Here is a 24,939-nt window from a genome sequence, read left to right on the forward strand (position 1 = left end):
TCATATTTGTTCACCTTTATTCTCTAACAAATCATCTTACAGTTATAATACTAACACTCAAAACATGATTTCTTTCAACACACATTATAAAATGGAAAGTCTGAACTGAAAATGGACGATGCACACCTGATGCCAAAGAACAAAATGGAATTGCATACAATGATTTGATTCAACACAGACACATCAATGAGCACATGGTAGACTAAAATTGTCTATAATGGACACAATGTTTTGAATTGCATGTCCATATTCATCAACTGTTCTGATTCAAGTCTAATACAAAACATACGTGTATTATTTACCCTTTCCCACTCAGAACAAAGTGACAATCGCTATGTGCAATCAGCATAAAACCAGAACAGCCAGAGAGTAACTCGCAGTTTGTTCAGGTTTTATGCTGTTTGCTGCTCATCAGTTCTCAAAGTACATTCACCCTATGATGCCTGGGTACGAATTGAAAATGTTGAGTCTGTCTAACATGGAGAACACTAAGTTAATGGCAATCCACGTAATCTCCTCATAATTTATGAGCCTTGTTCTGGGAAAACTGGGCTTAATGCATGTAAAAAGTGTATTCCCAGATTAGCCTTGGTAGACTATTCTTTATTCTCTGTCCAAAAACGCATTGATGAATACGGAACTTGAGTTGGAACGAAATAAAACATGCTCAAGAAACGTTATTTCTGACAAATAATCACATTACATACATGTATAAGAGCCGTGCTCTGTGAAAAAGGGGCTTAATGAATGTGCGTCAAGTGTCGTACCACATTAGCCTGTGCAGTCCACACAGGCTGATCAGAGATGACACGTTCCGCTTTTAGGATATTTTTAGTTTCAACAAAGTCCCATCTTAGCAAAAATCAAGCGGAAAGTGTTTCCCCTGATTAGCCTGTGTGGACTGCACAGGCTAATCTGGGACGACACTTTACGCACATGCATTAAACCCCCTTTTCACAGAGCACTGTCCATATCTAAGTAAAAAGGAGATTAATCAGCCAATGTGTAAACAGTTTGCACACGAACAAGCAAATTTATAAATGGAATGGAAAGAACTATATTGAAAGTAATGACACAAATGTGTAAAATGCTTTTTTTCACAATATGAAAAAGCTTAATAATACTAACATTTAAATTCTTAACAGTAACATTTACTTTATATTATATATATATATATATATATATATATATATATATATATATATATATATATATATATATATATATATATATTACTTATAATGTTAATTGGATGCAACATTTAAAGTCAACAAAAAAAGTAAGAAAATAATGGTAGTGTAAGCAGACTATAATATTTCCATCCAAGAATGATATATCCATTCACATTCATGCAAATATGTTATATTTAATGCCTTAGGCAATCTTCACAAATACTTTCAAGAAAAGCAATCACACTTTATATGATTATATGTCCGACACAACAGCTTTGGTGATACTTGATGTGGCCATGTTAACTACGCCACAAGATGCAGTGTCAAGGTCACTGAAAGATGAAGGTGAAATCACAGACGGCTATGGCATGTCATTGGACGGCTAGTTGAACTTGCACTTGGAAAAGTCCATTTCAGGGTGGGCTGCCATGAACCTGAACAATTGACAACAAACGTGTGGTAATTAAAAGGAAGTGGGTGTACATAAATAAAGTTGTTCACAGATTTTCTTATTTTTCCAAAAATTATTTAATGCCGATTTTTTTAATAATCCAAAATTATTAATAATATCAACAACAAAAAAAGAATATTGTTCGCCACCGCCGTTATACGAACACAGGAGCTTTAGAAACAAGAAACCGTCGGAGACGGGTGATGCTTCCCAAAGGTTTTTTTTGTTACAATATTGCACTATATAATCAGATAAAAGGAAACGTCTTGAGGGTACAGTAGTTGGGGGGACAAGAATTTTTTAATAGAAAATTTCAAAGGGCCATAACTCTGTGAAAAATCATCCGACCAGAACCCGCTGATAATATGCACATCTCCTCTTGGTAGTGAAGCTTCCCATAAAGTTTCATTGAATTCCAGTCATTAGTTGCTGAGAAATAGCCCGGACAAAAATTGTGCACGGACGGACAGACAGACACACACATGGACAGACGAAGCGGCGACTATATGCTCCCCCCAAAATAAATTTTGATTTATTTTGGGGAAGCATAATAAAATCTAAAGGCCATTCAGGCTTTGGAACAAAGAAGCACATTTTAAATGCACTGTTAGTACATGATTTGACATATTATCAATGAAAAACTTATTTTTTTTATTGATTATTATCTATAAAAGAAACCATTTAACAAGTACTTTTTAGTCATGATTGTTAAATCGCTTGCTTGATTTTGATGTATGCATTATTTTTGAATCTATAACCATTTTTTTAATGAGAACAAGACCCTTTTTACGGGTCTTTTAAGAAACTTGTTCTAGAGGTAACATTTGATGCAAAATCCTGCTGCTAGCTAGATGCAATCGACCACAAATATCTGCCTTGCCTCACTTTCATTCATTGTTCAATTTTCTACATTCAAAATTATCAGAACAAACAATTTGAAATAACTCTTATCAAACTTCTATGTATTCCAAACTGTACTATTTAACTACCATAAGATGATAATGTGCATTACAAAATTTAAGCCAAGGGCAATAAAATCTAGTTTTCAAGGCTATTGAAATTCTTGTTGGCCTTTTTACATATACTTCTCACAAAAGTACATTGTATCTTGCAGAGCTAAAAATACAAAGCATATTTTATTGGTTTTCCTATGTTATCATAGAGCAATGGAATCTCATATAACAAGGTAGGGGAATAAACAGGCAGCACTAAGAGACAAAACAGGTTTTAGGCAATATACTATGAAAGCAATATTATTTGAAACACTAATTTGTTTGGATTTTCTTAGATACTCAAATGTTAAATGAAATGTTTGACAAACATTTATGTACAAAGTCTTATAGTAGACATCATAAACATGTAAACAAAGTCATGAACTAAAGATCTACAAAATAAGTCAGAATCTATGAATCAAAAAAGTATTAATTTAATGAAATAAAAAGAATGTCTGTGCTTCACAAGTCAGTTGCAGTAATGTAACCTATTGAGATGGAATGTCTCCAGTGATAATTTTAGTGAAGATACATTGCTTATACAATACATGGTCCACATGTATACACACAATAATAATCAGAACACTGTTCAACATCACTTACGACTCACTACCCGAATCTGATAATGTGAACATGAAGTTATATATATGTTATTAGCATTAGCATTGTATCATGCAAATTTTGCATAATATGATAAAAATCACTAAATACATGCAAACTTTTTCAAACACCCATTTAAACTTATTACAATAAAGGGTAACAGACCACTTTTGTATTTGTACTGGAACTGAACTCGATGCTGTTGGGTTTATTACCATGCCTCTTCAATAAAAGTCCACCAAACACAGTTTAAAATGTACAAAAATGGGCTGTGCTCTGTGAAAAGGGGATTTAATGCATGTGTGTTGTGTCATCCCAGACTAGCCTGTGCAGGCTAATCAGGGACGACACTTTCTGCCTACACTGGATTTTCGCTAAGAAGATATTTTAACAAATGAAAAATACCATTAAAGCGGAAAGCGTCATCCCTGATTAGCCTGTGAAGTCCACAATCTGGGACCACACTTCACGCACATGTATTAAACCCCCTTTTCACAAAGCTCGGCCCTAATATTTTTTTTTATGTAAAGCTCAACATGTCAATCAGATTAATAGGATGGGATAACGTGGTTAATCTTTTACAGGCTGAAAAATAACCAACACCTCAACAATAACAACAACAGCCTTGCTTGCTGCAAAATCATAGTACATAAATAACACTAAATTCTGCACACGGTTTTATCTAATACAAAAAGTCAAAGCAGACTTTGTAAATCAGTTGACAAGAGCTCTAGTATGAACAATTTTAATATTATTCGTACCTTGTTTCTAGAGATTTTATAAAATGTCTAATATAGTTCTTTAATTTCTGTGATGCTACTACAACAAAATCTTTTTAAAAAGCTGATAACATACTGACTGACACAGACAAAACCCTGTGCATTTGTGCCTGGCTCTGTGAAAACGGGGTTAAATGCATGTGGCGTAGTGTCGTCCCAGATTAGATTGTGCAGTCAAAAAAGGCTAATCTAGGACAACATTTACCGCCTAGACTAGATTTTCTTTATAAAAGACTTCCTTTAAATAAACAAGAGGGCCATGATGGCCCTGAATCGCTCACCTGACAAACCAAATACAATCCCAACACAGATTTCATCAAGATAAACATTCTGACCAAATTTCATAAAGATTAGATGAAAACTGTGACTTCTATTGTCTACACAAGGTTTTTCTATTATTTGACCTAGTGACCTAGTATTTGACCCCTGGTGACACAAATACAATCCCAACCCAGATTTCATCTAGATAAACATTCTGATCAAATTTTATAAAGATTGGATGAAAACTGTGACCTCTATTGTCTACACAAGGTTTTTCTATTATTTGACCTAGTGACCTAGTTTTTGACCCCAGATGACCCAAATACAATCCCAACCCAGATTTAATCAAGATAAACATTCTGACCAAATTTCATAAAGATTGGATAAAAACTGTGACCTCTATTGTCTATACCAGGTTTTTCTATTATTTGACCTAGTGACCTAGTTTTTGACCTAGTGACCTAGTTTTTGACCCCAGATGACCCAAATACAATCCCAACCCAGATTTCATCAAGATAAACATTTTGACCAAATTTCATAAAGATTAGATGAAAACTGTGACCTCTATAGTCTACACAAGGTTTTTCTATTATTTGACCTAGTGACCTAGTTTTTGAGCCCTGGTGACACAAATACAATTCCAACCCAGATTTCATCTAGATAAACATTCTGATCAAATTTCATAAAGATTGGATGAAAACTGTGACCTCTATTGTCTACACAAGGTTTTTCTATTATTTGACCTAGTGACCTAGTTTTTGACCCCAGATGACCCAAATACAATCCCAACCCAGATTTAATCAAGATAAACATTCTGACAAAATTTCATAAAGATTGGATAAAAACTGTGACCTCTATTGTCTATACCAGGTTTTTCTATTATTTGACCTAGTGACCTAGTTTTTGACCTAGTGACCTAGTTTTTGTCCCCAGATGACCCAAATACAATCCCAACCCAGATTTTATCAAGATAAACATTCTGACCAAATTGCATAAAGATTGGATAAAAACTGTCTACGCAAACAAATTGTTGACGGTTTTTCTATTATTTGACCTAGTGACCTAGTTTTTAACCTCAGATGACCCAAATACAATCCCAACCCAGATTTCATCAAGATAAACATTCTGACCAAATTGCATAAAGATTGGATGAAAACTGTGACCTCTATTGTCTTCAAAAGGTTTTTCTACTATTTGACCTAGTTTTTGACCTAGTGACCTAGTTTTTGACCACATATGACCCAAATACAATCCCAACCCAGATTTCATCAAGATAAACATTCTGACTAAATTTCATAAGAATTGGATGAAAACTGTGACCTGTACTGTCTACACAACGTTTTTCTATTATTTGACCTAGTGACCTAGTTTTTGACCCCAGATGACCCAAATACAATTTCAACCCAGATTTCATCAAGATAAACATTCTGACCAAATTTCATAAAGATTGGATGAAAACTGCGACCTCTATTGTCTACACAATGATTTTCTATTATTTGACCTTTAATGTGACCTAGTTTTTGACCTAGTGACCTAGTTTTTGACCGCAGATGACCCAAATACAATCCCAACCCAGATTTCATCAAGATAAACATTCTGACCAAATTTCATAAAGATTGGATGAAAACTGTGCCCTCTACTGTCTACACAAACAAATTGTTGACGGACCCACACACAACGGACGCCAGACATCACACGGTCACATAAGCTCACCATGTCACTTCGTGACAGGTGAGCTAAAAATCATTGAAGGCTTAAAGTGTCATCCCTTATTAGCCAACGCAGACTGCAAACACTAAACTGAGACGATACTTTAGGCACTTGAATTACAACTCGTTTTCTAAGAGCAAGGCTCTTGTCTTTTGGAAGTAACATTATGAACATCAACAACATGAACTTGAATCCTGTTATCCACGTTTATTGATATAAGGGAGTAAAACAAATGCCAGTTGGAACCTAATCCGTGGCTTCAAGTCGCTTGTGCTCGTACTTATACTTCCAAACTATTCTAACAGTTACATGACTGTGATGGTGACCATTAACTGTTTACTAACTGTCTGGTTATATGACTGGCACTGGTTAAGAGTAAGAGAACATACCAAACATCTGTATTAGTACAAGTTGTATATTTTTACTAATAAAGTGAACTGTACAGAAGTTTATTCCAAAATTATAATTAATAATTCTTGAAAAGTTTATACAAATCTAGTAAAATTTCACATGGTGAGAAATGTTGATTTGTTTATCAAGCTCCAACAAAAATATTAAATTTGTGTTCATGAATTGCAATGACTGATTGTTTCTCTCTCAAATTGACTAAAATATAGATGATTAATATTGTACATATTTTCTATACAATATCAGCCTTGACAATAGATTAGATAAGAACAGATGGTGCCAAATGACAAAATTTACAAAGTGCTTTTTAAAACCAATGCCAGCCCTACAGACAAAAGTGACAACAACAACAAAAACTAGCATGCTGAGCCATGCTTCCATGGGCCCCCACTCACTTCGACATCACATCACGCTTCTTTTGCTCATCTGACGTCGGCAGACCCATTTCTTTCTGCCGCTGATCAAACATCATTTTCTCGACCATCGACCGTGTTTCCCCGTCCAGATCTGACAACTGTAAAACAGTAGCGGTGCACAGGGTTCAAGCACATAAAATCAACTACGCGAACCTACACCCAGAAACCATTTCTGTGTTCTGCCAGGAAGGCTCCTGTCCCTGAGGTCAGCATCTCCTCTTAAAAATCAAGCTGTTTGACATATAAACCAACTCCTTTAGCATTTCTCTGCATGAAAGTACAGTGTACCTCACCATACATGTTGTCCAGTCCCTTTACAGGTAAACTAGTTTCAATCATGTTTGATTTTTATCCAAGCTTTTAACAAAAAATCTGTTTATAAAGCATTTCTCTTAATATTCAACACGTGTTCACAATTTATCCCAGCATGCTGTATTTTGTCTTTGACATTATTTCCCGCTATGCTAATACCTCACAAAAAGTCAAAACCTTGTACGTGGGTACAAATAAATGCTAAAGAAGTTGCTTCGATACGATCAAACAGGCCTTTCGGGACCATCTGAAACAAATGTTGATAGCACAAGCTTCGCACACATAAGTCTTACACACTGCCCTGTTACCTAGGCAAGCCAGGTATGGATACTTACTTAGACATAACCTCCCTCTTTTTCTGATCTTCTGAGGTTGGAAGGCCAAGAGCCTGTTGACGTTGGTCGTACATCATTTTTTCAACTATGCCGCGAGTTTCACCATCAAGGTCAGATAACTATGGTAATGGTAACTATGGTTATCATAACTACATATTGTATCATACAGTGTATTAGTATTTGTATTGATAGTGGAATGATAATCAGAACTCCATATTGAATCGTATTTGTATTGAAATTGGAATGAAAGCTATGATAATCATAACTTAATATTGTATTTATTTGTGATAAATATGAAGGATTAAGGAAAGTCTTGCTTTGCAAAAGATATAACAGACTATAACAGATATAAATATTAAATATTAAACTTGTGTTTTAACAGTTATTTGATTGCTGATTATTACTCTTATTTGTATTTACTTTAATTGTATTTACTTTAATTGTATTTACTTTTAACCAAATCTGAAACTAAACAATATTTCTTTGTAAACAAAAAATAAACAAAAGTAATGTATGCCATGGAAACTCAAATCATAAAAGGTAACAACAACAAAAATAAGAGTAGTTTCTGGTGGTGAAGAAAAGTGGAAAGGTAATTCACTGTATTAGACTAATGCAATCGTTTCTCTCATATACAAGTATCAATTTTATCAAATTGTATGTGTTTTTTTTTCATATATCTACTTTGCTTCTACTTCAGTAAGATGGCAATTTTGAAATTTTCAATACAGTAACACGTTGGAAAGGAAATGTCATTGTGTAAAGTAAATAGGACTTTTCTACCTCTGTTTGTCTTATATGGCTTCAGCAGTTTATTTTCAAAGAATAAAATTAGTCTTAAAGTATCACTGTATTTAGAGCATGTCACCACTGTACCGGATCAATGACACACTAACCTTGGAATTTTCTGGCTGGACTTTCTTTGTATTAATCTCTGGATCAGTCATGACTACTTTACTCCACCACTCCATCTTGTTCACCTGTTAATTACAACATAATTTCTGTCTTAAAATATCTACCATGTAGAAATATTAAATATTATGGATAATTTATTGTACACTGACCACAGAATTTGAGAAATGTGGATAAAAATAACTGAAGTTCAAAACAGTCAACAACCATAATCTGTGATGAATTAAGGCTAACATGGAGGATTAAGTTTTACTTTCTAAGATTTGACCTGGCAACCAAGTTTGTGGATGCACATGTCCCACATTTGAACTCGCATCTATAAAGATAACACATTTCAATAGGATTGAGTCATAAATGTTATGAACAGTTTTTCTCCCAATAGTTTTAAACATTCTACAACCATAATATGTGATGCTTTAAAGCTAATATGGATTATTTATCAGGTTTGTGATTTTTTTGTTCTGTTATAATAATGATATAGCATAACAAGAGCACCGCCTTGCGGGTGCAGACCGCTCATCTATTTTCTTTTTAAAGGTGAAGGGACTCTCATTTTCAATCACAAAGGAGGGAGGAGTGGAGTGAAGAGGGGTGTATAGTGTGGGGTTGTGGACATTTATTACATTATCTTCCAAAAAAGCGAAAAAAAAAAAAAAAAAAAAAAATCAGGGGGGGGGGGGGGGGGGGGGGGGGGGGGGTTGGGGGGCGATGGGGGGGGGGGTTTTGGGTGCGATGGTTGGACGGTATTTCAAACATAACCATTTTTTAAAAAAAAATGGGGGGGGGTATAGTGTGAGGGTGTGGTGGTAATTTGTGAGATGATCTTAAAAAAAAAAAAAAAAAAAAAAAAAAAAATTGGGGGGGGGGTGGGGTGGGGGGGGGTGGGGTGGGGGTATAGTGTGAGGGTGTGGTGGTCATTTGTGAGATGATCTTAAAAAAAAAAAAAAAAAAAAAAAAAAAAAAATAGGGGGGGGGGGAGGGGGGGGAGGGGGGGGAGGGGAGGGCACGGGGGATGGTTTGGGTGGAGTCTATTGTGGTATGTCAGGTAAGAGTAGTTTCATCAAAGTATCAATCAAATCTAATCATAAATAAAGAAGTTATGGCAATTTTAGCAAAATTTAATAATTTGACCTTGAGAGTCAAGGTCATTCAAAGGTCAAAGTAAAATTAAAGTTGCCAGGTACAGTTACCTCATGATAGCATGTAAGTATTTGAAGTTTGAAAGCAATAGCCTTGATACTTAAGAAGTAAAGTGGATCGAAACACAAAATTTAACCATATATTAAAAGTTACTAAGTCAAAAAAGGGCCATAATTCCGTAACAATGACAACCAGAGTTATGCAACTTGTCCTTTTACTGTACCCTTAAGATAGTTTGTGAGTGTTCCAAGTATGAAAGCAATATCTATGATACTTTAGGGGTAAAGTGGACCAAAACATAAATCTTAACCAAATTTTCAATTTTCTAAGTATAAAGGGCCCATAATTCCGTTCAAATGCCAGTCAGAGTTACATAACTTTGCCTGCACGGTCCCCTTATGATAGTTCATAAATCTTGCAAGTATGAAAGCAATAGCTTTGATACTGTAGGAATAAAGTGGACCTAAACACAAAACTTAATCAAATTTTCAATTTTCTAAGTATAAAAAGGGCACATAATTCTGTCAAAATGCCAGTCAGAGTTACATTACTATGCCTGCACAGTCCCCTTATGATAGTTAGTAAGTGTTGCAAGTATGAAAGCAATAGCTTTAATGCTTAAGGAATAAAATGGACCTAAACACAAAACTTAACCAAAATTGTCAATTTTCTAAGTATAAAAAGGGCACATAATTCTGTCAAAATGCATGCCAGAGTTATCTAAATTTGCCTGCCCAGTCCCCTCATGATAGTAAGTAAGTGTACCAAGTTTGAATGCAATAGCATTGATACTTACTGAGAAAAGTGGAACTAAACGCAAAACTTAACCAAAATTTTCAATTTTTTAAGTATAAAAAGGGCACATAATTCTGTCAAAATGCACGCCAGAGTTATCTAACTTTGCCTGCCCAGTCCCCTCATGATAGTAAGTAAGTGTACCAAGTTTGAATGCAATAGCATTGATACTTTCTGACAAAAGTGGACCTAAACGCAAAACTTAACCGGACGCCGACGCCAACGCCAACGCCGACGCCAAGGTGATGACAATAGCTCATAATTTTTTTAAAAAAAATAGATGAGCTAAAAATTAAAAAGAGGGCAATCATGGCTTTGAAGCACTCACATGAGTTTGAGGAAAACCAACTATCAGAACTTTACCTAGTGACCTAGTTTTAGACACTTTTGACCCCTATTCGAACTTGTCCATGGTTTTATCCTGATAACCATGCAAACAAAGTTTCATCAAGATTGATATAAATGTGCCCTCTATAGAGGTGACAAAGGTTTTCTAAGATTTGCCTGGTGACTTAGTTTTTAGGACTTATATGACCCAGATTCGAACTCAAATTACATATTGAAAAGATAAATCTAGCCTCATCAGGGATTACAAGGTTTTCCTGAGATTTGACCTCATTACCTAGTTTTTGGATGCAAATGACAGAGCTTGGAACTCAAACTCAATATTGTCAAATTACATTCTGGTTTTTGGACGCTCATGAACACCCTGTTTGGGAAGCATAAAAATGAGCTATCTCCATAAAAGGTTCATCAAAACCCTTCCATTTCATAAAAATATTTAAATCTGATTGTTAATTCATAGTTTCTATTGATTGTGTTGAATAAATAATTAACTTAATACTGAAATCAGTATTAATACTGAAAACTTTCAACCATGTAAATAGATCTAACAAAGTAAGAAACTGTTTGTGTTGTTTATCTTGGCAGTGAAATGTGGCAAATTGAAGTAAGTTCACCTTCTTAAAGAAGCGTTGCTGTTTGCAGACTTAAGTCATGTATGTAAATTGTCATCCCAGATTAGCCTGTGCAGTCTGAACAGGCTTATCAGAGACGACACTTTCCGCCTAGACTGGATTTTCATTTAGAGTCCTTTAAATGAAAAATGTAATTAAAGTGGTAAGTGCTGTCCCAATTATTAGCCAATGCCGACTGTAGCAAGATTTTCACCTTTTCAAAGAAGAGTTTCAGCTGTTTGCCATCCTCCAGTGTCCACGTGGACTCTTCCACCTTGATGTCGTGCTGGAGATCTCCCTCTATCACCGGGGGGTGGCCCTTTAAGCCTGCCTTCACACTCTGTGAAAATAAACTTTCTTGTTTAAGTGTTAGCATTACCAGTGGCCCAATTAGCCAATGGCTACAAAATTATGTAAATAACTTCAAAATAAAGAACATTTTTGTCTTTATATGGTATTTTTATTCCTGAAAACATGCATTTCAGCTACTTATTCAGATTTCTAAGCACCAACCTTGAAACTGGTCAAAATACTAAATGAGACTTATCAAATAGATAAATGTTCCAGATAAATACTGAGCAACTTTCAGTAAAATATTAATATAAAAATCTTATCTTACCTTTTTCTCTATGATGACAACAATGTCTTTGCTTTTTATTCTAAACTTCACATCAAATGGAATGACAACCTGAAAAACAAAGACATTTGTAGAAATATTTGATACTTGATGAGGTCTGAGACATTATAAGTATAAATTTAAGTTTTCACTTAAAGCATACAAGAACAAGAAGTAGCCCCTTATTATGGCCAATAGGGACCCCAGGGGAATTATTTAAACAAACTTAGTAGAAGACCACCTGTCGCACACCAAATATTAACCCCTGATCATTTTTAGTTTCAAAGAATAAGATGGTTAACATTATTTACATATATCTGCATTTATCTTGTAGCCTTTTGGTGTGGGCAGTTTTTACCCGAGGGCATGATTTGAACAAACTTGGTTGAGGGCCACCATTTCAATGATATATGCCAAATACCAAACCTCTTGGCCAGAGGTTTAAGAGAAGATTTTTTTTTACTATAAACATTAAAAGAAAACAAGTAACCCCAAGGAGGGGCCAGTTTTGTCCATAGGGGGATTATTTGAACAAACTTTGTAGAAACCATCATATGGTGCTACTCACCAAACATTAAACCTCGGACCCTGTGGTTTCATAAACGATTTTTTTATTGATTTACTATACAAGTCAACATTAATTATGTGACCCCTGGGGCATAGCCAGTTTTGACTTCAATGGCATGATTTTAACAAACTCATCAGAGAACCACAAGATGATGTAATACACCAAATTCATGAATAAAACCTCATGACTCTTGTGGTTTCAAAGAAGGTTTTCAAAGTTTCCATTTTTCAAATATATATATTTTCTTAGTTCCAGTGGCAAACCAACTAGAATGATTTGAACAACTATGAAAGAGTCAATCCTTTGAAGTTTAATTAAAATCTGACCTGCTGTTCAGCAACAGAAGTCCTTAGAAGAAAACATCCACCCACACACCCACTCACTGATGGGAAACGGACAAAATGGTATCCTAAAATCCTATATGTGCTCACAAGACCTAAAAACTGAAAACATACTAAAAGCCCCTACTTCTAACTCTGACAAGCTCTGAGTCCAGGAGTACTTCTCAAGGTCTGCACCATTTCCAAAGTTTGGCTTCAGTTTCCCTTTAGCATCTTCATCCTCCTCCTCATCTGACTGTAACACAGTGAACAGCACAGACACTTAAAGTGATATTATGGACATCTACTGTAACACAGTGAACAGCACAGACACTTAAAGTGATATTATGGACATCTACTGTAACACAGTGAACAGCACAGACACTTAAAGTGATATTATGGACATCTACTGTAACACAGTGAACAGCACACACTCTTAAAGTGATATTATGGACATCTACTGTAACACAGTGAACAGCACAGACACTTAACCCTTTGCATGCTGGGAAATTTGTCGTCTGCTAAAATGTTGTCTGCTGTATTTCTAAAATTAGCATTTTCTTCTATTTTTTTCAAAGAATATTATCAGAATAGCAAACAGTTTGGAACCTGATGAGACGCCACGTTCTGTGGCGTCTCATCTGGATCCAAACTGTTTGCAAAGGCCTTTAAAATTCGGTTCCCGCACTGAAAGGGTTAAAGTGATATTATGGACATCTAACAGTTTATAGGTGTCTATCGCAACCGTTGTTTATTTTTGGTGTTTTCACTTCATATACACTTATATTTGTTAATGCAGCATCAACATACTAAAACAATATCCCGGAAATAGAAAAATAATGCATTGGAATATTAACCGTACTTTCGTTTTGACAACTGATGACAGAAATGATTCGATGAAGATGTGAGTTTTAATGTACTTTTCATGCAGATTCGTTCATACGACACAAAGACACAATTTTGTTTTACGGATCATTTCAGCTTAGAGGACTGGGTGAGTCATGTAAAATATGAAATATAATATATATGTTTTTATAAACAACTGGTAGCAAGATGAGTTGTAGATAATTGGTCAGTTACCACATTTTAACTAACTCTTTTGACCTGTTAATTCTTTTCAGCTCAATTCGACAGTAAAAAATACCCATAATATGACTTTAATACAAGTTATAACATGCCATATTGAAATAGTTGTTTACAAAAATCCCATAGAAATGTTGTATTTTCTTTCTAACAAGAGTTTCAGCTTGAAATTTCAGCTTTGATTATTTCAGATCAAAATGTATGTGTTAACATCCAATAACTGGAAGAAATGGGATATGTAATTAAAAGTAACAGCAAATTTTGTTTCATTGAGATTATGATGTAAAATATGATAAAAGAACAGTTTACTGCCTAATGATGGAAGTAAGATTTAAAGAGCGATCAGTACATTTATCAAACAAAAGTAAACCATTAACCTTTTTTCTATAAAGACAGTGTTAATTCTTCCCAGTTGTATAATTTTGAATTAATAATTTTTAACCACACAGTAAATTCAAAATGTTTTAAACCAACCAAAAGCTTTTAATCTCATGTACTCAAGATCTCTCATTTTATTCAATTTATCGAACTGCATCATGAGAAAATATGTCTGTGGCTAGTGTATCTCTCGACAAGCCTCAGCAATCGCGCAGTCTGGTCAAAAGCCACCATATTCGCTAGCGTTAAGCAAGATTACTTGGTCCAATTACCAGACATAACCAGATTTGGTGAATGCACAGGCTGGTCTGACACTACGCTGTCCACATATGGCATTAGACCCAATGTGGCACAACATGGCTTTAATACATATAGGATCTGGCACGAGTTGTCATATCATACCATATTTTATTAAATGAGTTCAGGAATTTTGTTAGAAAACGAGTCTTTGGCGAGCTTACCAACGAATTTCCTGGACGAGTTTAATAAAATATGGCATGATATGACAACAAGTGTCTGATCTTTTTTATCTCATGCTTTTAAATGAGCAAATTAAATAAATATTTACGCAAACATAATGATAAATCCCGAATGTTGTTCACATTTCGTGACGTCATTTGATGTTGCAACGTCATTTCAGCAAAATAACAAAATGCGATTGGTCAATAAACGAAAACTAAGCCAATGAAAACGCTATTACACATGTGTAATATAAAACAAGAGGACCATGATGGCCCTGAATCGCTCACCTGACTAACCTTGCTACATGACTTAAATTCTTATCAGACCCATACACAATCCCAAGCCAGATTTCATAAATTAATACATTCTGACAAAATTTCATTAAGACGTGATGAAAACTAGTGTTTTTCCCAGGAGGGCAAAGGGGCATGGCGCATTACTTTCAAAAGGGGCATTTTAGCGCGCAGTTTAGGCAAAAAAGGGCAAAAACGTTCCCTGAATACCTGAATTACGGGGCAGCATGTAATCGCATCTGAAGCAGTTGTGGAAAAAATAACATATAAACAAGCACATTTAATGGTAATTGATGTATTTAACTTACTATGATTTATATTAATATATTTACCTTGCAATGTACATTTAAGTTCCATGCTGTTTCAATAAACTGTACAGCACGACAAACATAATAAAGCAATATATGCATATGAATCTGATTATACACAGATCCACTAACATATAAATGAAACCATGTTTGTCTTATCCCATTTTCTAACAATAATCTTGCCAGATGTTTAAAATAACATTGCGAGTAAATTGATCGCTAACAATATGCAAACACTCGTTTCCGAGACATACATCCACCAAGTAGATTACAAATAAATAAATAATGTTGTTGCTATCTAAAACATTTTTATGCATCGTTGATTATCACAGACATTTCATTAATTCCTTCTTAATATATAATCTCCATCGTTAATTCGATCGTTTACGACGTTATTTGCCATTTTTGCCGAGTCGCAATTTAATTCTGTATAGTCCGCCATGTTCTTCAAATGTCAAATGATGTAAGCGACAGGTGCGCATAGCAACGTTAAATCGTTTACGCGATTGGCATTTTGTTAAATTAGTATATGTCTCAGTAATTATTTCAATAATTAGATCTAATTATCTTAAAGACGAAAGCGATAAAGAATGAATTTGTTTGTGTTTTTAAATGTAATTATGCGTAAAAATATATGTTTTGATATAACTGAATAATGCATGCAATGTACAATTGCCACGAGAATAACATCGAGTTTTTCATCAAAATTCTCCGAAGTAACGGCCTTTGGCATTATCAATTGATACTGACACGGGGTTATTCACGCATGACTAATTCACAGCTTTGGAGCAGTCTACCTATAAATCGAGCACTGTAATAGATTAAATCTGCTCAAATAATATAGTCGATTAGACGTTGATGTCTCTCGAGTAAATCAAGCACAGTCGGAGCATCACAGACAATCAAGGACGCTGATTTTGCGGACCAAGTTAGATCGTAAGGCAATAAAGATGTTATCGATAAGGGCGCGAGGCGAAATTTGCCTTTGAAAAGAAGGGCACGTGGCGAAATTTGTCTTTGAAAAGGGCAGCTTGGCGATCCGGGAGGGCGGCGTGGCTTTTCGCCACGCTAAAATGGCCTGGGAAAAACACTAAAAACTGTGACCTCTTTCATCTACATAAGGTTTTACTAGAATTGGCCAAGTGACCTAATTTTTGACCCCAGATGACCCATATACGATCCTAAATCAGATATTATCAAGATAAACATTCTGACCATATTTCATTAAGATCAGATGAAAACTATGACCTCTATTGTTCACACAGGGTATTTCTATGATTTGACCTAGTGACCTAGTTTTTGACCCCAGATGACCCAAATACAATCCCAACCCAGATTTCATCAAGATAAACATTCTGGTAAAATTGTATTAAGCTTAGATGAAAACTGTGACCTCTACTGTCATCAAAAGTGTGTTTTTAAGCTTTGACCTAAGTGACCTAGTTTTTGACCCTAGATGTCCTAAATTTAATTCCAACCCAGATTTTAACAAGACAAACATTCTGACCATATTTCATTAAGATCTGATGAAAACTGTGACCTCTATTGTCTACACAAGGTTTTTTCTATGATTTGACCTAGTGACCTAGTTTCTGACCCCTGATGACCTAAATACAATCTCAATCCAGATTTTATCAAGATAAACATTCTGACAAAATTTCTTAAAGATTGGATGACAACTGTGAACTCTATTGTCTACACAAGGTTTTTCTATTATTTGACCAAGTGACCTAGTTTTTGACCCCAGATGACCCAAATACAATCCCAACCGAGATTTCATCAAGAAAAACATTCTGACCAAATTTCATAAAGATTGGATGAAGACTGTGACCTCTATTGCCTACACAAGGTTTTTCTATTATTTAACCTAGTGACCTAGTTTTGACCCTATATGACCCAAATACAATCCCAACCCAGATTTCATCAAGATAAACATTCTGACCAAATTTCATTAAGATTGGATGAAAACTGTGACCTCTGCTGTCTACACAAACAAATTGTTGATGGACACACGCACGCACACACACACAACAGACGCCGGACATCACACGGTCACATAAGCTCATCATGTCACTTCGTGACAGGTGAGCTAAAAATATGTAATGGTTATATTACATGGGAAACAGGGTATGGCATGTGATAAATACCATTGCCCTATTGTACTACAATCCCATGTTCTCACCTTATTTCCTTCCTTCTTCTCCTCAGCTGGCCCATTCTCTGCAGGAGGAACTTCTTCCACAGCAGGCTTATCAGCCTCAGGCTCCACTTTCGTCTCGACTTTTTTCTGAAATAGGCAATGAGCGCACTGTGTCCATTTCAACCTTTTTTCGCTCAGTAGCAAAGTGAAAATGGCTATATGCAACCAGCATAAAGCCAGAACAGCCTGCGAGTAACATCCAGTCTGTTCAGGTTTTATGCTCTTTGCTGCTCATCAGTATCTTTCGGTTGGAAATAAAGGCTTTAAAACTTGAATCTAGAAAGAAATGTCTTAAATTCAATTTGATATCCTACGGGGCTAAAAAAGTTTAATAACTCATATCTGACTGGAAAAAGATTAAGTTAACACTGTCTTCAGTTAAGAAAACCGAGAAAAACTTCAGATATCAGTGACTTTCGTCAGTTATATCGAGCAGAAATACTAACCATTTGTTTGAAACTGAGACCTTGACCTTTGTATTGTGGGTATAATAATTATTCATACATATAAGCAAAATGCATAACTCTGTTTTACCATACAGTCGAGCATAAAGAATAGGGTTGTTAGTGATGAGTTAAGGTTAGTTTATATATCGAGCGTCAGGAAATCTGCAGAACAAGCCTTGGCTAGTGCTTCATGATTGAGCCTAACAGAAATATCAAGAAATCCATTTTAAATGGTTTTTAAGTTTATGAGGACCCTCAATGCCAAATTTACATACATAATATGAGGCTGCAGGAAGTGTTACTATCTTATGCATAAAAAACTTTAGATTTAAGACGGTTGTGACTAATTTAAAATCATTGATATAAATTCCAGCTATTTCGTTTTTCATGAAATATTTGAAAAAAATCTTAATAGTGCTGTATGTTGACCTTAAAATTAAACTCAACTGTGGTAAGTAGCAAACTTGTCTGAGAAGTTAAAGAACAGTAATTAGCATGGCACTAGACAGTCAACCATTAGGCAAACAGATCATCTTCATAGAAAAACATCAAAGGCATAAAGCTTTCCACAACAACCAGTTCAGTCCCAGACAGAGTTTCTACTGACAGAGCCTCAATCTGAGAAAACTGGACTTCATTCATGTGCGTAAAAATGCAATCCCAGATTGGTCTGTGCAATCTTCGCAAGCTAGTCAAGGAAGACAATTTCCGGTTTTATGGTATTCATTAAAAAAAGTCTCATCATCTTATTGAAAAAATCCAGTTTAGGTTGAAAATGTTTCTCAGATTAGCATGTGCAGACTGCACAGGCTTATCTGGGACGACACTTAATGCACATGCATTAAGCCCATTTTCCCCAAAACAATACTCTGAGTCTGACCCTCCAGCGTACCTGGTCTAGCTGCTGCTGCAGTTTCTCTGCCTCCTCCTCTGTCAGCTCTTTGATCTTGGGCTCACTGAGGGCTGCCTCCTCCTCTTCTTTCTTCCTGCAAGGTAACATGCAACAATTCAATAAACCTCATTCTAGGAAATCTGTGGATGTGCGAAAAGTGTCTTTCCAGATAAGTCTATGCACAGGCTAATCAGGGACAACACTTTCCGCCTAAACATAGATTTTCATTTAGAAGATACTCCCTTTAAAAAAACGAAATATGCCATAAAAGCAGAAATTGTCACCCCTGATCTGGGACAACAATTTATGCAATTGTATTAAGCCCAATTTTCTCACATACAATAACTCAACATATGCCATGGAAACTAGCAGTTCCCGCCACTCAATTAGTTAAGATAAATAAAAACAAGAGCTGTCTCCATAGGATGACATTTGCCCCCGATAAACACTTTTATAGAAGTAATGAGAATTTTTCGAAACCTAAACGCATTTTTCGAAACCTAAACGCGGTCACAACATGTAAGTTCAAGGTCAAAGGGGTCCATATACACATGCATACCAAATATGAATGTTACATCTGAAGCAACATACAAGTTATGAGCATTTTTCGAAACCTAAACGCAAAGTGTGACGGAAAGACGGACGGACAGTGCGATCACTATATGCCCTCCTTCGGGGGCATAAAAACAGTGCTTCAGCTAGATCTAAGTGGAAGGGCGCAGCACGCTGTCGCCCCTAAGTCCCATGCTGCCCTTTTGGAGATCCGCCATGCCTTGTTTTGAACCATTCACATTATCATACAGCAAATTATAATAGTAGTTTCAATAAATTAGCTAAATTAGCACATTCAAATTTGTTTGATTACTTATAGAAAGCATGCTTTACATGAAAACACAGTCATGTACCATGATAATACGACCACGTGCACTAAAGTGCGCTTTTGACAAAACAGCACCTAGCTCAAGCATTGAAAACCCAACATTCACCAATATTTGTTACTATCTATAGTTCCAGGGAATGCTGTCACATATCAAAACATAAACATTATTTCCGAATTTGGTATATGCAGTACTCATGGATGTTGCTCTAACAGCACAAGGATACTAAGTGAGATGTCATATGCCCTACTTGCGTATTCGTTCCTGCCTCCTCCTCTCCTCCTCCTCCCTCTCAGCTTTCAGGGCAGCCTGCTTCTCCTGGGCCTGCCTCTCATACTTGCGGAACTTCTCCATCAACATCTGACAACACGGAGACAATAGACAATATCACATAGAGGAACTTCTCCATCAACATCTGACAACAGGGAGACAATAGACAATATCACATAGAGGAACTTCTCCATCAACATCTGACAACAGGGAGACAATAGACAATATCATATAGAGGAACTTCTCCATCAACATCTGACAACAGGGAGACAATAGACAATATCACATAGAGGAACTTCTCCATCAACATCTGACAACAGGGAATCAATAGACAATATCACATTAAGGACATCAGGGAGACAATATCATACAGAGGAAATCAGGTGAGTATTCGGTAACATCATGAAACAGCGAGATAGAGAATATCAGTTGTGTAATTTCATCTGGAAATAGAGAGACAGAAAAAAGAGGAAACAGCCTGATAGAGTATATAAGTTGAGTCTTGCCAATTGCTCAAATGGATTGTTTCAAGCACAATAGACATGATCTTTCTCTAATACTCAACTAAATTTAATAATCTATTTATTCTATTATTGTCCTCAATAATTGTATAAATGGCATGGAAATTTCCCAGTTCAGTGTTCTTTTTTGTGTTAACAACATTTGGTATGACATAACAAATATGTGTAAAGGTTCCAAAAATATATAAGGTTCCAAAAATATAAATTAAGATATAATGCCATGGTTACCGGTACCCACCTTTTCTGATTGTCCCTTTTCTCCGCCAGTGTAGAAGTCAGTTTTCCTGGACAGGAAACTGAATATTTTCTCCAGCAGCTGTAACATAGGAACAGGGTCCTTCCCTTATAAGAATCTCACAACAAGCTTAACTAAGAATTTTATTATTTACACAAATATTTGTGCCACGCTCTTGCGTTAATCAGGGCTTAATGCAGGAGTGGAAAGTGTCATTCCAGATTAGCCTGTGCAGTCCAATCAGACTCATCTGTGATGACACTTTATTCACATATCAAACCCCATTTTCCCAAAGCGCTGCAAAATAAAAGGTTTGAGTCCTATATACATGTAATTAGGAGCTGAATGGCATTTTTATCCCCACGCTTTTTGAAAAGCGTGGGGATATTGTGGTTATATCCGCCGTCCGTCCAGGCCACTATCTCCTCCTACACTATAGGCACTAGAACCTTGAAACTTACACACATGGTAGCTATGAGCAAATGTGCAACCCTGCACTATTTGGAATTTTGATCTGACCCCTGGGTCAAAAGTTATGGGGGTTAGGGTGGGGCCGGGTCAAAGATTTTCACTTATTTTTATGCCCCCGTTATGGTGCATTGGCCATATCTTTTGCTATATTGAAGATAGCAACTTGATATTTGGCATGCACGTGTATCTCATGGAGCTGCACATTTTGAGTCATCCTTCAAGGTCAAAGGTAAAAAGCGGCGTGGGGATACACATCGGCCTCTGCCGCGCCATTTCTAGTTATTAATTTATATAGTCTTCCAAATTGTTCACTCTAATAGGAAACTCTAGTTCTTCTTGAAGTGTGCTTGAGTATAGAGTAGATTTCAAAATATGGCAATCGTTATTACAGCTTTTAAGAAGCTTTAATAAACAAAAAATCTAAAGCCAGAAAAAAAGAGTGTTTAAAAGCTCTTAATGAGCAATTGAATCAAGATGTAGGTTCAATTGTAAGATGTTCAAAGGAGACATGATTTGAGGTCCCAGGTGAGAAGTCAGTATTAAGGTTAATTGTAATGAAGAGGGTAGAGTCAAAGGAGGAATAATTATGATACCCAAAAGAGAAGTTTCATATGATACAAATGATCATAACACAATTCACTTTTTTGTGTGACATTAAATTGACTTCCTTTTTTGCCAAAAACATATTCTTTTAATTGCAATTTTTTTTTCATTTTTCCCCCATCATGTGTGATGTAGTGGTTATAAAGTGTGCCTTCTTGAACTTGACAAGGTTGCATCCAACTATTTCACTGGATTAATGAGCATTTGTCACTTATAGTAAATTGAAGCAGTCTGCGCCCTTCTGCATGGACTGTAACCATTTATAAAGAGCAAAATCATCATTCTAATTTGTTTACATTATCCTTTTAATTGGGACAAACTTTTAGACTTTAATGTTAACAAATGACTGGTTACAATTTATTTGAAATAAGAATGTTTTAATTACACATCAAGTTTAAGACTCTGCCAGACAGATACTTTGAAATAACACTAAATTTCCTTCTATCTGTAATGTGTTGTCTTCAAAAGAATTGTGATAAATATTGCCCATTATCTTAGGAATAAATCTTTTATCAAAACATTTTTTAAAATTATCCTTACATGTTATGGTTGAATTAAATTGTGTTTATTTATTTGGATTTATTTACAGTAATTCAATTCTATGAAGGTGATCATTATAACTGTAACTCACTTACCGGTACATTATTCCTGCCAACGGAAGATAATCTAAGTTTTTTTTTTAAATACCAATTGCATATATGGCCCTACTTAAAACAAAAGCAGGGACTACCCTAGGCCTTAAAAATAGGGAGAAGTGACTTCTTTGTTCTGAAACAGGGAGAAGTTTGGAAAATCAGGGAGACGTTTGTGCAAACTATATCAAAAACAAAGCGTGTTTATTTTACGCAATTTATAGACCTTTGATCAAGTTTGTTTTTCTTGAATTATTTTTGCCGACTTTCTTTAACCGTGCTGTCTGCCAAAAACCTGCAATTATCGGATGGTCAATCAATTATCACGTAATCAGTAGACAACTTGCGGCACTCGCGAAGAGGCACGAGTGTGTTGTTATAGCAACCAATATTAAGGGGACTGCTTTGTCACGGTCAATTAACGATCTGTGCGGGGGGTAAATTGTGTCACCGTTTGATAAACAACAAACAATAAACTTGCTTATCGCCTGCGGGCGGTAGCACGCCTTAGCAAAAATAATCGGGCGGCTTGATTTTCGCTTTTCCGGTCTTGTTTACTAAAAAAATCGTCCGACTTTAACTTCGCTTTTCTGGGCTCGTAGGGCGAAATCACGGGCGTAAGAGCGAAATTATCGCTCATAGTCCCCCGTAGGGTAGTCCCTGAAAAGTAGAGGAAAATTGGCCGTAGACATGATTTTATGACATCAATCTGCACATGTTATGTGGCCAAGATGAGGCTTACTCACAAAGCCATATGGTCTAATTGTCACATTTCAGTGATATATTTCATGTTCTTATTTTGCTGTGTTGGATTTGTTGTAGTTTTCAACAGTATTTCAGTCATATTGCTGCAGTCTGTTTACCACTCACATTTTTTCTGGGTCATTACTTTTCTAGGTGCACATACTTATGCCAGTGGCTGACATCAACCCCGGTTCAATCAAAGGTGGGTGGGGAATGGCTTCAAAAAGGATTTCACGACCAATACCTACACAAGTGTGGCTGGGAAAGGGATCAAACCCGTGGTACTCGGCTTGGAAGTCTATATACTGAACCCAGTCTTTTCAAATGTGCAACTACACGTGTACTGAATTCCAAAGCTTGAATACTGTAAATGTGTCATCATTAAGTATACTTTTACAGCTATATAAGTATGCTTAAGTCAGCTGACACACACATTTAAGAAGGCTTATACTGTAAAACTAGTACTTAGCTATTGATTACATTGTATGTACTTGTTTACAAGAAAGCTCCATGTCTTACTAGCAACCGTAAGTTCCAACAAACCTGCCTTGCACACAGCTCGATTGACAGCTTTTTATACTTACACAGAAAATGGTTTATCCAATGGGATTTCAGAAACCTATCAGGGGAGAAAAATAATGCACCAACTTTACTGCTACATCAAAACTCTTAAAGGTTATAACAATTTGTAGATGACTTTTGACATTGAAACGGAGGAAATTGGTGAAAACTAGCAACAAATAATACCCGGTGTATCGATACGTGCATAAATAAATGAAAAAAAAATCATAAAGATTGAATGAGTTTATTAACTTTCAACAAAAGTGACAATTACAACGAACAAGATGATTGCTTACCCTCAACAAGTTTCAGTGTTTAATGAATATAAAGCATATCTTAGCCACCCTCTGAGAAGACCACACAGCACAGGCTGATCAGGAACAACACTTTCTGCCTCAACAAGATTTTTAATAAGAAGAGACTTTCTAGAAACGAACAAGACATGTGTTTGTCAGAAACACAATGCCCCCTATTGCGCTGCTTTGAAATAAAATTTCAATATATCATTTGGCAGGTTTTGAAATTATCTCCCTTTTTAAGCTTATTACTTCCCTAAGATTGTATTTTTTTACCTTTGACCTTGACCTTTCACCACTCAAAATGTGCAGCTTCATGAGATACACATGCATGCCAAATATCAAGTTGCTGTCTTCAATATTGTTAAAGTTATGGCCAATGTTAAAGTTTTCGGTCGGACAGACAGACTGACTGACTGACAGACAGTTCAACTGCTATATGCCACCCTACCGGGGGCATACAAATATCATAAAAGCAGGAAGTGTTGTCCCTGATTAGCCTGTGTAGACTGCATCTAGGACGACACTTTACGCACATGCATTAAACTCCCTTTTCACAGAGCACGGCACATAAAAATCCAAGACTGACCACCTTCATGAGGCAATGAACATCCTTCATCAGCAAGCATTTTAAGACTTACAAATGGATAATACAAGTAACTGTCTTCAGCTAAGAATATTACTATCGCATACAAATGGTACAAATAGCTGAAATCATACTTTAAGTCTGGAATCAACATTTTAAATGTAATATACATAATCATCATTGTATTCCACGGTTATATAATTACATGTATGTAGGTACAATGGCTGGCAAATTTTAGCTCCATGTTCACATTTTGTTTTTGTTTTGCTTTCACATATAAGCTTTGTTTCTTTCACCTTTGAAAAGAAAAGACTAGATTAAATAATAACTAGAAATG

General features: G+C 35.8%; 1 protein-coding gene across 2 annotated transcripts in view; it reads right to left on the reverse strand.

The window, feature by feature from the left end:
- Positions 1 to 24,939, reverse strand: part of LOC127852829 (nuclear migration protein nudC-like) — a 37,869-nt gene continuing 12,930 nt past the window's right edge. Inside the window, exons 2-11 of one of the 2 annotated variants that reach the window (XM_052386820.1) lie at positions 20,713 to 20,790; positions 19,934 to 20,043; positions 18,806 to 18,899; positions 17,450 to 17,554; positions 12,892 to 12,999; positions 11,859 to 11,927; positions 11,454 to 11,579; positions 8,333 to 8,416; positions 6,769 to 6,887; positions 1 to 1,606 (exon numbers count right to left, since the gene is read on the reverse strand). In XM_052386820.1, the coding sequence (XP_052242780.1) occupies positions 1,555 to 1,606; positions 6,769 to 6,887; positions 8,333 to 8,416; positions 11,454 to 11,579; positions 11,859 to 11,927; positions 12,892 to 12,999; positions 17,450 to 17,554; positions 18,806 to 18,899; positions 19,934 to 20,043; positions 20,713 to 20,790 (945 nt within the window). In that variant the 3' untranslated portion in view covers positions 1 to 1,554. Of the gene's footprint in view, positions 1,607 to 6,768; positions 6,888 to 7,436; positions 7,556 to 8,332; positions 8,417 to 11,453; positions 11,580 to 11,858; positions 11,928 to 12,891; positions 13,000 to 17,449; positions 17,555 to 18,805; positions 18,900 to 19,933; positions 20,044 to 20,712; positions 20,791 to 24,939 lie in introns of both variants that reach the window. The other variant, XM_052386819.1, reaches the window with a different exon arrangement.

The sequence above is a fragment of the Dreissena polymorpha genome, chromosome 12, assembly GCF_020536995.1.
Source record: "Dreissena polymorpha isolate Duluth1 chromosome 12, UMN_Dpol_1.0, whole genome shotgun sequence".
NCBI classification, from domain to species: domain Eukaryota; kingdom Metazoa; phylum Mollusca; class Bivalvia; order Myida; family Dreissenidae; genus Dreissena; species Dreissena polymorpha.